We start from the raw sequence: 12,983 nt of genomic DNA on the forward strand, positions 1-12,983 counted from the left end.
TTTCAAATGCAGTCTACTAGCCTATCAGACAAATTTGACGACTGCTGGTTCCTCTGGTGTTTTTTCCTGTTTACTTGTGTATAGGCTGTAGGTTTGATAACTATTTTATTTACAAATACTTGTCATAGTTTTTGACATATGATCCATTGTATGGAAGAATGCAAAAAAAAAAAAAAAAAATAGAAATAATTCAATGTCGTAAAAAGGGGGTCCAACTATATGTTCCTATTCAGATGCATTGATCGTCAAAAAATGAAGGTTCCAACCACTTGTGCTCATTGTTTAATGCCGTACAGTGACATATTTGCTAACTTTTCACGTCGGTGCCTTTCATTGCTGAAGGCCTAGATGTATACTTGCCATTTGAACTCTGGTGGATAGTTGTTCAATCGACAATCGTACCATATATGTCCATATGTATATTCATTTTACCATGTAGAAAGGAAAATATCTTTTTGTGATATCATACAACAGCTAAAGGATGCTCGCTTGTCATGATTTGGAATTTTGGTCAGATTTTCGGAATCCTCTGGTTTTATCCATTTGAATGCCTTAACAAATTTTGCCCGGTGAGCCCCATTTTTCTTTTTATAATTGTTTTACATGTATAATGATAAGCTGTCTGTTAAAGTCTTATAAAATTTTAATTATTTTTTAATAGTTTTTGAGGACTTAAACTTGTCAATGATAAAGCTATGAAAAGTCAAGAGAGAAAATTTTCCCGCTAAAATTTCTATGGCTACTATCTCGAAAACAAGCACGGTGACCTATATATTTTTTTTTTTTTTTGCTCTTTAGATTCGTTTATTAATCCCCTATTAATATATGCTAGTGTTTTGAAAAGTTAATTACTTTGAAACTGAGAAACCAACTCCCTTAAGGTCGAATGACCGCTTATCCTAATTCCAAACATATAGTCGATAAACGGTATTGAACTACGTCAGTACTTGTAACTATAAACATCGGTACGTTGATGTATTCTTTACTTCATGTAGGTTTCTCTGCACGGCTCATTAAACAGTATGAACGGTTTTCTAAAGATGTATAGGTTGCAAGTAAAAATGAAAAGTAAATTGGTTCATATAAAAAGTAATATGAAATCATTTACATTTTGAATAACCGATGGCGCATGTGTATTCAAGTATATAAGGTTAACAATAATAGTTGCTCATTTGTATGCATTGATGATAGTAAACGTACACAATTTTCAAGCCGTATGTTTTATCTCAAACATTCGTGATTAACTAGAGTTTTCTATGAATGGTAAAAAATAAAGAAGACCTAGACCTAAAAAGAATATAATTTTGGTATCTGTATTAAGAATGATTGGTATAACTACCCCTGTGTTCTTTGTGGGACTATATGGGATAATGGTCAATTGAAAATCCCATGTTTTTATAAATTAAATTGTAGAATAAATAAATTGGAAACAGTAGAAAACTAATAAAATTATTGAATCCCATGTAATTCCGCACATTTTGGTTATATACACGACACTGTAGCTCTAATTTGAGGCGGCGCGGGCGGATTTGCAAATAAGTGTTTTGCAAATTAAAAGTGTCCAGTGTTAATAGTTGAAGACTCGGTCGGACTCATAAACTCTGTCAGGAAAGGTTCCTAGAAGCAACTTCGTCAAGTACAATCCCTTGATGTATAAATAGTAGTGACGCATTTTCATGTGTTGTTCAACCTGTGCAGGGTGTTTGAAAAGGTTTCTTTTAAATATATACTATAAAAAAAAAAATAACCAAAAAAGTCGCGCAGATGCATATAAGAGAGCGGCACAATCTCCGTACGTTACTGGAAAATGAAGCCATATGATAACAATGGGGCCGGGTGGGGGGAGGGGGGGGGGGTTGTGTTGTTAGTCTTATAGGGATCTATTTTAAAGAAACAATTCAGACCCAGCCTACAAAGCCATCTTTCCCAAATGACAGACCACATACCTTCCCTAAACAACAAACAAATTCTACAGAACCTACCTAGTTGATTGATTGCTTCAATTGTTCTTAAAATATGCATGAAATACTTGCCACTGAACGCTAATCAAACGGCAACAAAATAATCACCTTGGGACATTGTTTACTATCAATGTTGACATCAAAATGACCGTCCTCTTTGTTAAATGTTCATAAAACACACAATACCTTTTTGTTGGATTTGTCGCCGCTTTTAATTTAATAAAATTTGCAATATTTTGAATATTTACAAGGGAGGTTACAAATTGTGACTTTAATAGATATATGTAATTTTTTCGATTGTTACCTCCCTTTCTACTAAAACGTCCTGTACACGTTATCTTTACTTTATTTACATTGTAGGTGTTTTCAAGTTGTCTGACCTTACAAACAAGTATTTATCTTGTATTAACAAACTTTTTATCTGTCGATTACTGATTTTGATAACCAAATATTTATTTAAATCAAATATGTATCATTTTCGAAAGTACGTTTATGAAGTTTCTTGATATAAAAAATTCTCAATTTGAATAACTGTGAATGACTGAGGAGGGACCGTGACTTCAAATACTCAACTTTGTACACATTTGTCACCAATTTTATACAATCTTATAGAACAAAACATGTTTCGACGTCAATAAATGCAACTGAGACACAATTGACAATCTAATTCTGTACATGTTTTGTGCGATATTATGCCCAACACAGAGCTAAATGGGAGGGTGTAGTCAAACGGGTGAACCTACTTTTTTTCTAAAATTTGTGATTAAGATTACAGAGAACTTGTTATTATGAAACATATCGAGCCTCGTGACAAATTTAAGATTAAAATTCCAGGAACAGAAATGCAAATTTTCAATATGAGACGGATGCTGGTCTTTGTCGAAGGAAACATTTAGTTATATATCGTTAATACCTTATTTATCATTACGAAATAAAATATGCTCTACATTGTCATTTTAATTTCATTTCACTGCCTCCCATGTTTTTCATTGTCCAATGTAAAAAATCTCACTCTAAACAAAATAGTGCAAACATTTTTGAGATCATGCGAACACTAGTTGCGCAGATAAGACACGAAAAGATCCGTTTTAGTATAAAAGTGGGTTTTTTTCACTGCGAGATGTGCTTAAATGAAGATATGACAAAGGAATTCCATATACTATAGTACTACCTCGTTAACAATAATTTACAAATGGTAAGGTGGTCAAATCAATTTGGGATTTTTTTTTTAAAGATTTGGGTGAGTTAGTATACCAGCTGTGTTGTGTGTATGTATCCCTACACCTTCCCTAATTTTCTATGTTAACAGAGGTATGGAAAAATATTGTCAATACAGGTTTTCTTCCGACCGGCAGTTAAAACCATGCTGAAAAGTGGGCCACTGAAAATGAGGTTGAATCGACTCAATTTTGGACAGAAATTTTGCCTTTCAACAGACCAAAAAACGTACACCCCCCTCCCCACAACATCCCAGTGTTGTTGGTATTCTTGACATGCAGACAGCGTGGAACCTTTCTGCACGAGACAAACATCGGATTTAACGTCCCCATTCTGAAAGCACGTGGCTGCGTACTTGTACATCTAACACAGCCAAAATTAACGTACGTCAAATTTCCCCGACTTTCAACCCGGACGTCCCCTAATGCAGGGCCTATTTCGAAACGAACAATCAATCTATATCGACCTATAAGTCTGTTTTTTTAATTGTTATGATTCAATCTAATTAAAATTCATATCTAATAATCTCATAATAAGGATCTATATTTAAATTAAATAGACCACTTTCGAGTTCATCCGTCACCGGAAAAAACTCGTCAATTATACGCGCCTTTATGACGTCATTTACCAGATAGAGGGGGTCGCCTGTATCCCTGCACTATTTACGTTCACCAAGCGTCTTAGTGATCGTCATTGTGCAGGATAAACTAGAAATAATGGATGTTCTGTAGGTACTTAATGACAATTCCCTAATGACAGCAATGCTGATTGTCAATTTTGAGAATTCAATTTGCCGAATAATTCGTACAATATAGAATTATAGTTTTCCAACCACTCGCTCAACATTGGAATGGAAGTGACGACGCCCCTAAACGCACAAATGACGTTCACTAAAACCAGAGTTTTTGACGGAAATGCATCGAACTCGAAAGTTGTCTATTGGCTAAGGATGGTTATGTTACTGTCTAATTGACATATACCCCATACCCTTTTTAATCTAAAAATAAAGTGTTTTAATAATCGCTAAACTATATACATGCAGGCTAGATAAGAATAATGTTGAAGTCTTTAAAATTCACCAACAAAGTATAAGATATTGTGTGTAATGCCTGAATTGATGAAAGCACACTTGGTGAAATAAAAATTACGAAAAGATGATAAAATACTTTATTATAATCACATTTTTTTATAAACAATTAAAAACATAAAACAATAAAACTAATCAGATAACTTACACAATAATAAAAGAAAATGAAAGATAAAAAATAAATGGTAAAATGGTAAAAGGCTTGAAAACAAAAAATAAATACAGTATCAAGGCACTTACTATATTATTTCAAGATCAAACCATTGTATTTTAAAAATGAAATTCTAAATCTTTTTAAAAGTAGTTTATAATTATAAAGTTGGTAGAGAATTTGGAAATGATATTTTTCATTTTTGTTTCAGTTATAATTCACAAGATCCCCGTTTTTACTAAAATAGATTTTTGTTATTATATATTTACTATGAGATGTTGACAAAAATATGAAAATTTCAAGCAATGTGAACTACACAAATACAGGAATAATTTGATTGAATGTTTATCTGGTTTCAGTACATCAACAGAAACTTCATATACTTATGGCGTTCTAGTCATATTTTAGGGATTCATTAAAAAAGAATGGGACTTTCAAAATGAAAAAGTGAACAATGAATTATATAATGTTTGTTACATATAATTGCACAAAAGTTATAAAGGATATATAGGTTGACAACAAAAGTTAAAATTAAGGCGTCCTATATCGGCTTACAAAAATCTTGCCGTTTTGATGGAGTTCCTTGTCAAGGAAATTTTTCCAAAGTATGAAATATTCACAACATATAGAATGAATAACTTAGTTCAAAGAACATTAAAGTTTGATATTTTTTTAAGTGTTTTAATGGTTAGACAAATTTATGCAGGTTATATTCGCAAAAGTTAAAATTTACAGGCCTACTTGCAGTATTAATATACTTATAGCCATCTTGTGTCCTTAAAAATATTATGTTTTAAAAAATAACGTGTATTTTTACCTAACAGCTATACAAAACATTATTAAAACATTATTGAAACTTTCATAATAACTTTTGTAAAATTTTAAAACATTTAAAAAAAGTTAGGTTGATCTCCAGCCACTTCCGGTTCTATTGTCTCTATGACAATCTGTTGTACTTTCCAACCATTTGTTTACAGTTTGGACAAGTGTGAACAACATCCTTACAGGCGTCAATACAGAATGGAATCAGACAACATCCGAGCCACCCTCTGTAAAGATCAATAAAAAAATTAAAAGTTGCCAACTTAACACACACATATAAAGAGATTAGTATATACAAAAATAATATTGCTGAAAATGATATTTCATGTGCATATCCAAGAACTTTCTCTGTTATGGTACATATTTCTTTAATAACATGCATGAAATATTTGCCACTGGACGTTAAACAATCAACAATCAATCTAAGTTACATAATATTTAGATAATGTCAAAATTACAGATATACTTCGATCAGCCGATGATGCTGAGACTACTATAACATAGTAGTCTAAGGATGATGACACAGTTTTAAGTGGTACTCAGTTTGTACAGAGATCTACTTTTGATTCTCGGTCAAAAAAATATTCTAAAATCCGACAATTTTATATTTCACCATTAATTATTAGCCATTACTATAGTATTATGTTATGCAGTCTGCTTCAAGACATTATCACATACTATGACAATGTGTTCGCCACCGACGGCACAGTACGCTCATATAAGAAAGCAGAGAGCTTCCGAAAGGAGGTACCACTAAAAATAACCCCTGGTTTTCTGGAAATCTTAAATTAGTATACTATGAAGCGCATTAATCCTCAATTTTTAATGCAAACTCATAGACAGGTAAATTTTGGCTCAAAATGGTCTTAATATATTTCTCTTTCAACAAAACTTTCATTTCTGCAAATTTGTTGGTTAGTTTAGGTGACCAATGACATCAAATGCACTTTTTTTTGTCCGAGTAGGCCTACTTTCACATACGTTCTAAATTTGAGGGAGTAATTGGTGGTATGACACCTTTAATGCACCTGAAACCAAAATCGGCGTTGTTGGTACTGCTCATAAAACTGCATAACAGATCGAATACTGTTGATTGATGACACTGTTACCTGATGAAAAAACAATAACCTACCCAAACAGGCAGATAATGCCGACCGCCATCCATGTTAACATTCCAGTTTCATAACTTGTTGCTGTCATGATATCCGCCTGACATGACTGACAATTCAGTCGTACTGGTACCTCACGGAATGTCTGGCGGAGCAATACATGTGGTTGTTGTATTACAACGGTGGCTGCGGTCTGTTGACCGGGAGGTGCATAGGCTAAAACAATAAGAGATAGATTTGATAAAATATATGAATGCACAATAATTATCGCAGGGTTTTCATCAAAAGCTTCAAGATGTAATAAAGCTAGAGCCTAGAGGACTCAAATTCAGAAGTCTTACAGTTTATATTTCGGTAATGATTTGAAGTGTATTCAACGAATTCGGTATATCAGTGTTTATTTCAAGAGTATGATCATCATGGTTTCATTCCAGTGGTTAAAACTCTATTATAAGAATAATGCATTTCAAGTACGCCCTTTTTCTGCTAAAAGGATGGTCAATTTCTGGTCCTAGTTTGCATTGATGTCCGGCGACCCGTTTGGACGGGCAATACTACCTATTGGACCCCGAGCAAGCTCATGGCCTTTTGTTCTATTTTGAAGATTGAAGTTTCAAACCATCTTCAGTTGGTGGAATAAATTAACTAGTATGCACATATTTTTTTTTTCCCCAATCTAACATAAAGACCGAACCCGTGTCCAAAATTTGTATAAAATAAATGAGGAATGTGTCCATAGGGACACAGATGATGCCCCCGCTAGCATATAACGTTATACAGGGACATAACGCAAGAACTATAAAAGTGAAGCTGCCAAAATTTGAACTTAAACTGAGATTAGTGGTAATAAGCATTATATATAAATTTTATAAATTTAGTTGAGACAAACTTGAGTTATAAGAGAACGGACATCAGCAATTTTTCTATTTGTAAAGGGGTATAACCCTAGAATGGTAACCAAAGTGCTTGTAAGCACTGAATGATAACGATTGCTTTAACTTATTAGTGGGAACAAAAATTGAATATTGCATTGTATAAAGCATAATGATTGGTTGTAGTTGATTCAATTACCAATCTGGACAAAGAAAGATAACTCAATATTTCCAAAGAAGACTTTAAAATTGAGATAATTTATATTTTTAGAACAGCATTTTCTTTTTGTAAAAGGCATAACTCTTGAACTATAAAAATGACAACAAAATTCAAACTTAAACTGTGTTTTGTGGTAATAAGCATTGTGTATAGCATTTGGTTGAGGCAAACAAAAGTTAGAGAACAGAAACCAATTTTGGAACGTATGGACACGTACATACGGACAGACGGACAAGGGTAAAACTTAATGCCCCTCTAAGATACGGCGGGAGCATAAAAAAAATGTAGCATAATTGTAAATGGGAAAGCTTTCCACAATGTTTCACTAGCTAGAAACCATATTAAAGAAGAAACTATAGAGCAGTTGCAGAAAAGTTTATCCGAGTGTAAAATCCGTATTTCTGACCGTTTGAAGACTACAAAATCCACGGCTGTCCAGCTTGAGCAAGGGATGATAAAGTTTAATAGTCCTGTTGTGTAATTGCCCTGTAGTTCTTAGGGGTTTCCCCAGTCTGTCACAAGGTTACTGGTACAGCACCAAGGAATCCGAAGGGACACATGACTCAAGATGAACAGTTGGGTACTTCCAGCCTCTACTTTGAGTGCATCCCTCTTAATACCGCGGAACAATCAATGCAAGGAGCCTGGTATCTAGGACATGACGAGGTTAGCAGGGACTGACTAGTAGGAAGGTAAGGGCACTCTCACACTAAGCATAGCTTGTATTAATCCCTGGGGTAGCCGTAGAGCTCAACGAGACCGGCCAAATAACACTTGTCCTTCTATAAGGTAAAATCATTTATAAAATTCAACTTCGATTTTTTTTTATAGTTTCTTTATGCTCTTCATTGAGCCGTGACATTTAATCCCCTCGAATGAAAATGGAGTCGAAATACCTAAAAGTCTTATCGCTAGAATCAAAACTGATCAACAAAAGATATGTAGCCACCATACGTTCGACGTAAGGCATTAGTCAGATAACAAAGTCTGACCTCATTAGATCGCCACTAAGCACACAACGAACTAATAGTAAAGCCATAAAACAACTAGAAACACGTCAAAAACTGATTAAAGAGTACTCGTAGTTTTGGATAACTACATTTTGTAATTGAAGACCAAATTTCAACTACTAATTATATAAATAAATCATGTTTTTTAAAACTTCTGTATATCATTCAATACTCATCAAAAGGATTTTTTTGTAAAGACGTCATAGGGGGAAAAAAGTATGTACCTGCCCTAATTTTTATCCCCTACATTAATTTTTTTTGACATTTGTGATTAAGGACTGTTAAAGTCACATTGTTGCTCCGATAGACTCAATTTTAAAACTAGAGGCTCTCAATAGCCTGTATCGCTCACCTAACTCTACTTGGGTTTTTGAAATCATATAAAAAAAGATAAAATTTGGCTACAAAGTTACAAAACTTGTTCAGCACCTCATAAGGAACATTCATGCTATGTTGGGTTCCATTCCATTCAGTGGTTCTCTAAAAGAAGACTTTTGTATGCATTTCCCATAGGGTCCTATGTTAAACTAAACCCACCGCTGGCGGCCATCTTGGGTGATGGATCGGCTACAAAGTAACAACACTTGGTCAGCATCTCATAAGAAACATTTATGCTATGTTTGATTTCATTCCATTCAGGGTCCTATGTTAAACTTACCCCCCCCCCCCCCCCCCCCACTGGCGACCATCTTGGATGATGGATCGGCGACATAGTAACAACACTTGGTCAGCATCTCATTAGGAACATTGTTTCATTCCATTCAGTGGTTCACTAAAAGAAGTCATTTGTATGTATTTCCCATATTGTCCTACGTTAAACTAAGTCCCCTGCTGGCAGACATCTTGAAAAGTGGATCGGCCTCAAAGTAACAACACTTGGTCAGCACCTAATAAGGATCATTCATGCCATGTTTGGTTTCATTCCATTCAGTGGTTCTCTAGAAGTTCAAAATGTAAAATGTTAACGACGACGACGACGGACCACGACGACAGACGCCAAGTGATGAGAAATAAAAATCCCTACCTACCTACCATGTTTTTTTCAGCATGTGACAGTAAATACACATACTTTTTTGTTTGGCCTAAACAGTCTGCAAGAAGCCTGACCTTGTGCAGTAGTTTTCAGTTCATTTGAAGTGCATGTTTGAGCTTTTGATTTTGTCATTTGATAAAGTTTTAACATGTTTAAAGGACTTTCCCTTTGACTGTAAGAAGAGGGGATATGTTGGATGGGAAAAGAAATTATGCCAAAATGTCAGCTACGATGGTCTAGTTTGGGGAGGAGGTTCTTCATTTCAGTATTTTAAATTTTGGGAAGTTACTTTTTTTCTATGCTTATTATTTTTGCCCTTTATTCTCTTTTTTGTATATATCTCAGCATTTTGCTCAGCACCCAATTATTATCTGTTATTTATATATTTTGCTCTTTGATGAATTTTCTCCCAACTTGGTGCTTAATCTCTCAAGTTTCTATAAGCGGACGACCATTTGATACTCTGGGGGGCCAGGAGGATTTGTTTTTGATCTAAGAGGACATATTATTCATTTTCTGCACTATTGAAGCAAGATTTTTCATTTTCATTAAAGCAAGGGACTGATTATTCATTTTCACAACTATCATGACTATATTTATGGTATTCGAAAACATACAATTTTTAAATGATTTTTTATTATAAATAATACATGTATAGTCAAGTCATTATATACCATTTAATCAGAATTAATCATCATCCTCTGCAAAAGTGAATCTTTTATATTCCCAACTGCATATACATGTATTGCATACATCATGTACAAACATAGTATTAAAGTTTGGTTGTAACTAGCCTCTTTTAAAAGTATTGGGAAACATATTTCGCTCAGCGGAGCGAGGCAAAAAAAAATTTGAAGGGTTTTGGAGCCACTGAAGGCCCAAGAAGCTATAGAACAAATGATGCAAAATCATGCTTTCTGGGTGTTCCAAGGACCCTTTCTTAATCTGAAAATGCAAGTTTTGTTTTAATAAATTTTTGACAATATTTTGGTCTCAAAGCAAAATGTATAAATTCAGTTTAAGATTTAAGTTTCTAGGGACAACATCAAAAGAACAATGTGCATGATAAAGCAAAAATGGAATTCACATAGTTTAGTCTGTGGCTGCTGTTGTTTTTTTTTAAACTCATGATCAAGTTCATAACAAAATTACTAGATTACAAAAGGAATGCAAAACTAGCAGAATACAGAAGGGCAATCAATGAACAAAAGACCAAAAAATAAGAAACATTGATCCAGAAAAATCTGGGCCCAGTTTCACGAAGCTGTCTTAGGACTAAGACATGTCTTAGGATGGTCTTACGACATATCTTAGTCCTAAGTGGGTTTCACAAAGCGGTCCTATATTAGGACATCTCTTAAAGTTGGTCATAAAGTTAGGACAACGCGAGAGGTGTCTTATGATGGTCTTAGGATAGTTATACGTTTATTTATATAAATTACACTCATTTTTTATATCAATTTTGAAAAAAAATATCTTATTATTATCTAATTATCTATTCTCCAGTTCCTGCTTAAAACATATATACATTGACGGATTATCAGGATTTGTCAACAATGAAAATTCGATGTATTGATATAAAAATTGCACGATTTTATCTCTGAACCTTTTATAACCAATAAAGTCGAAATTGAATTCAACTCACTTATACCAAAACAATGTCATAATTTTATATTCTTTTTTCTTAATTTTGCATTGAAAATTTCATATTTATATTGATGTATTGTTTAAAGATAATTTTTATATAAATTACTTTTATTTTTTTTATATTTATTTTGCAAATTATGTCATTATATTAATCAATACAATACGTTTAGAATAATTTATGGTAAGACATACTACATTTACATGATTTTTTTCCGTAGATCATATTTATATTTGAAAATTTAAAGAACTTGCGACAGGTTTAGGATGTCTTAGCTAAGATGATCCTAAGACAGCTTCGAGACGAGGTCTGAGATATGTCCTAGGATAGTCATAAGAGGATCATAAGACATGTCCTAAGATATGTCTTATGACATGTCTTAGGATAGCTTCGTGAAACCGGCCCCAGGGCTACGTCTGAGGGAAAACAGAACTTGCTTCTTGCAAGGATCTTGCTGTGAACACAATTTGATATGGAGACAAGCGTTTGGTTTTGAACAAATGTTGAAATTTCCTACATGTACATGAGGCATTTGCCTCAATGTAGTTACGGCCCTGTTAAAATAAAAGAGAGGTAAGGTTTCCTGATCGAGACAATTTACCTCAAGTTAAATGAAACCAATTTTCAGACATTTCAAGTATATTTAAATAATATTTATATATGTTATATTATTAAAAAAAAAAATTGGAAGTGTTTCCCGATTTTTTTTTTGGAAAAAAAGATGAATTTATGAAGAATCTGGTGCTATCTCATACTTTCGATTAGACCTGCTGAGTTATTTATTTTCAATACTTTGCAAGTCAGGTAATTTATTTTCAAACTACCACAGAACAAACCATTTATTTTTGTGATTATCAAGGCTGAGTTATCCAAGTTTATTTTCAAAATCCTCCTCCCCCTCCCCCCTTCGGAATATCAAATGGTCGTCCCCTAAACACCATATAAATATCATCGATGAACGCCTCGTAGTTGTTGAGCCAGTTCTTAAAAAAGAGCTTTAGTTGGCGTAAATATAGGCAACAGTAGTATACCGCTTTTCGAAACTCATAATATTATAAAACATGTTAAAAGATAATTGATGAGCATACGTGTAAAACTGTATGACTTTGTTATTTTGCGTGTTTCTTACTTCCTGACTTAGGTTTTTTTATTAAATGACGCAGATAGACGCGGTCTAATGATTTTTTTAGTTTATTTTTCATTTATATTATACGGGTGTGCCAAATTAGATATAGATGATTTAATTTCACATTTTACAGTATATAAATTACAAAATGAATTAAGGTACTCTGTACTATACAGAGAGTCAGACGTACACTAACGAGATGTACACATAACAAATTGACAAAACTATGATGTCTAGGTTCTTTACATAATATTTCATACATGTCTTTATATATATATATAAATTTAAATGTTCCAAACAAGCACACTTCGAATTCCTTTATCAGTGTGTTTACACAAAGTACTAAGGGCAGTAATCGATCCATAAATCTTTAAATGTAAACAAATCAGCCAAAACTATTCCTACGGACTTACCTGGTGGAGGTTGGTTGTACTGAGGGGGTGGGGGTTGTTGTGCAGGGTACGGTGATCCTTTCTCCATGTCTTCTTTTAATCCACTCTTTAAATATTTCAAAATCAAAATAAACTGGTGTTTCGCAACACTGTGACTGTAACGTAAAAACAATATGTCGATTACCTGGAGTCAAGAACTAGGTCGCTACAGTTGAGACCTGTTGTCACTGTATCCTTGGCGCGTGAAAACGTTTTCGTTTTGTGTTGTGAATTTTGTTTGATGATATTATGATTAGATACACTGAGGCTGCCGATTCATACATTTGTGTTTATTTAT

General features: G+C 33.6%; 1 protein-coding gene across 1 annotated transcript; it reads right to left on the bottom strand.

The window, feature by feature from the left end:
- Positions 1–4,332: 4,332 nt before the first annotated feature.
- Positions 4,333–12,983, bottom strand: LOC139485792 (lipopolysaccharide-induced tumor necrosis factor-alpha factor homolog). The gene is made up of 3 exons (XM_071270441.1): positions 12,668–12,983; positions 6,372–6,564; positions 4,333–5,466 (listed from the first exon to the last, which is right to left on the bottom strand). The coding sequence occupies exons 1-3, from the start codon at positions 12,732–12,734 to the stop codon at positions 5,355–5,357; spliced, it is 372 nt and encodes a 123-aa protein (XP_071126542.1). The 5' UTR covers positions 12,735–12,983; the 3' UTR covers positions 4,333–5,354.

The sequence above is a fragment of the Mytilus edulis genome, chromosome 8 (assembly GCF_963676685.1).
Source record: "Mytilus edulis chromosome 8, xbMytEdul2.2, whole genome shotgun sequence".
Taxonomy (NCBI): Eukaryota; Metazoa; Mollusca; class Bivalvia; order Mytilida; family Mytilidae; genus Mytilus; species Mytilus edulis.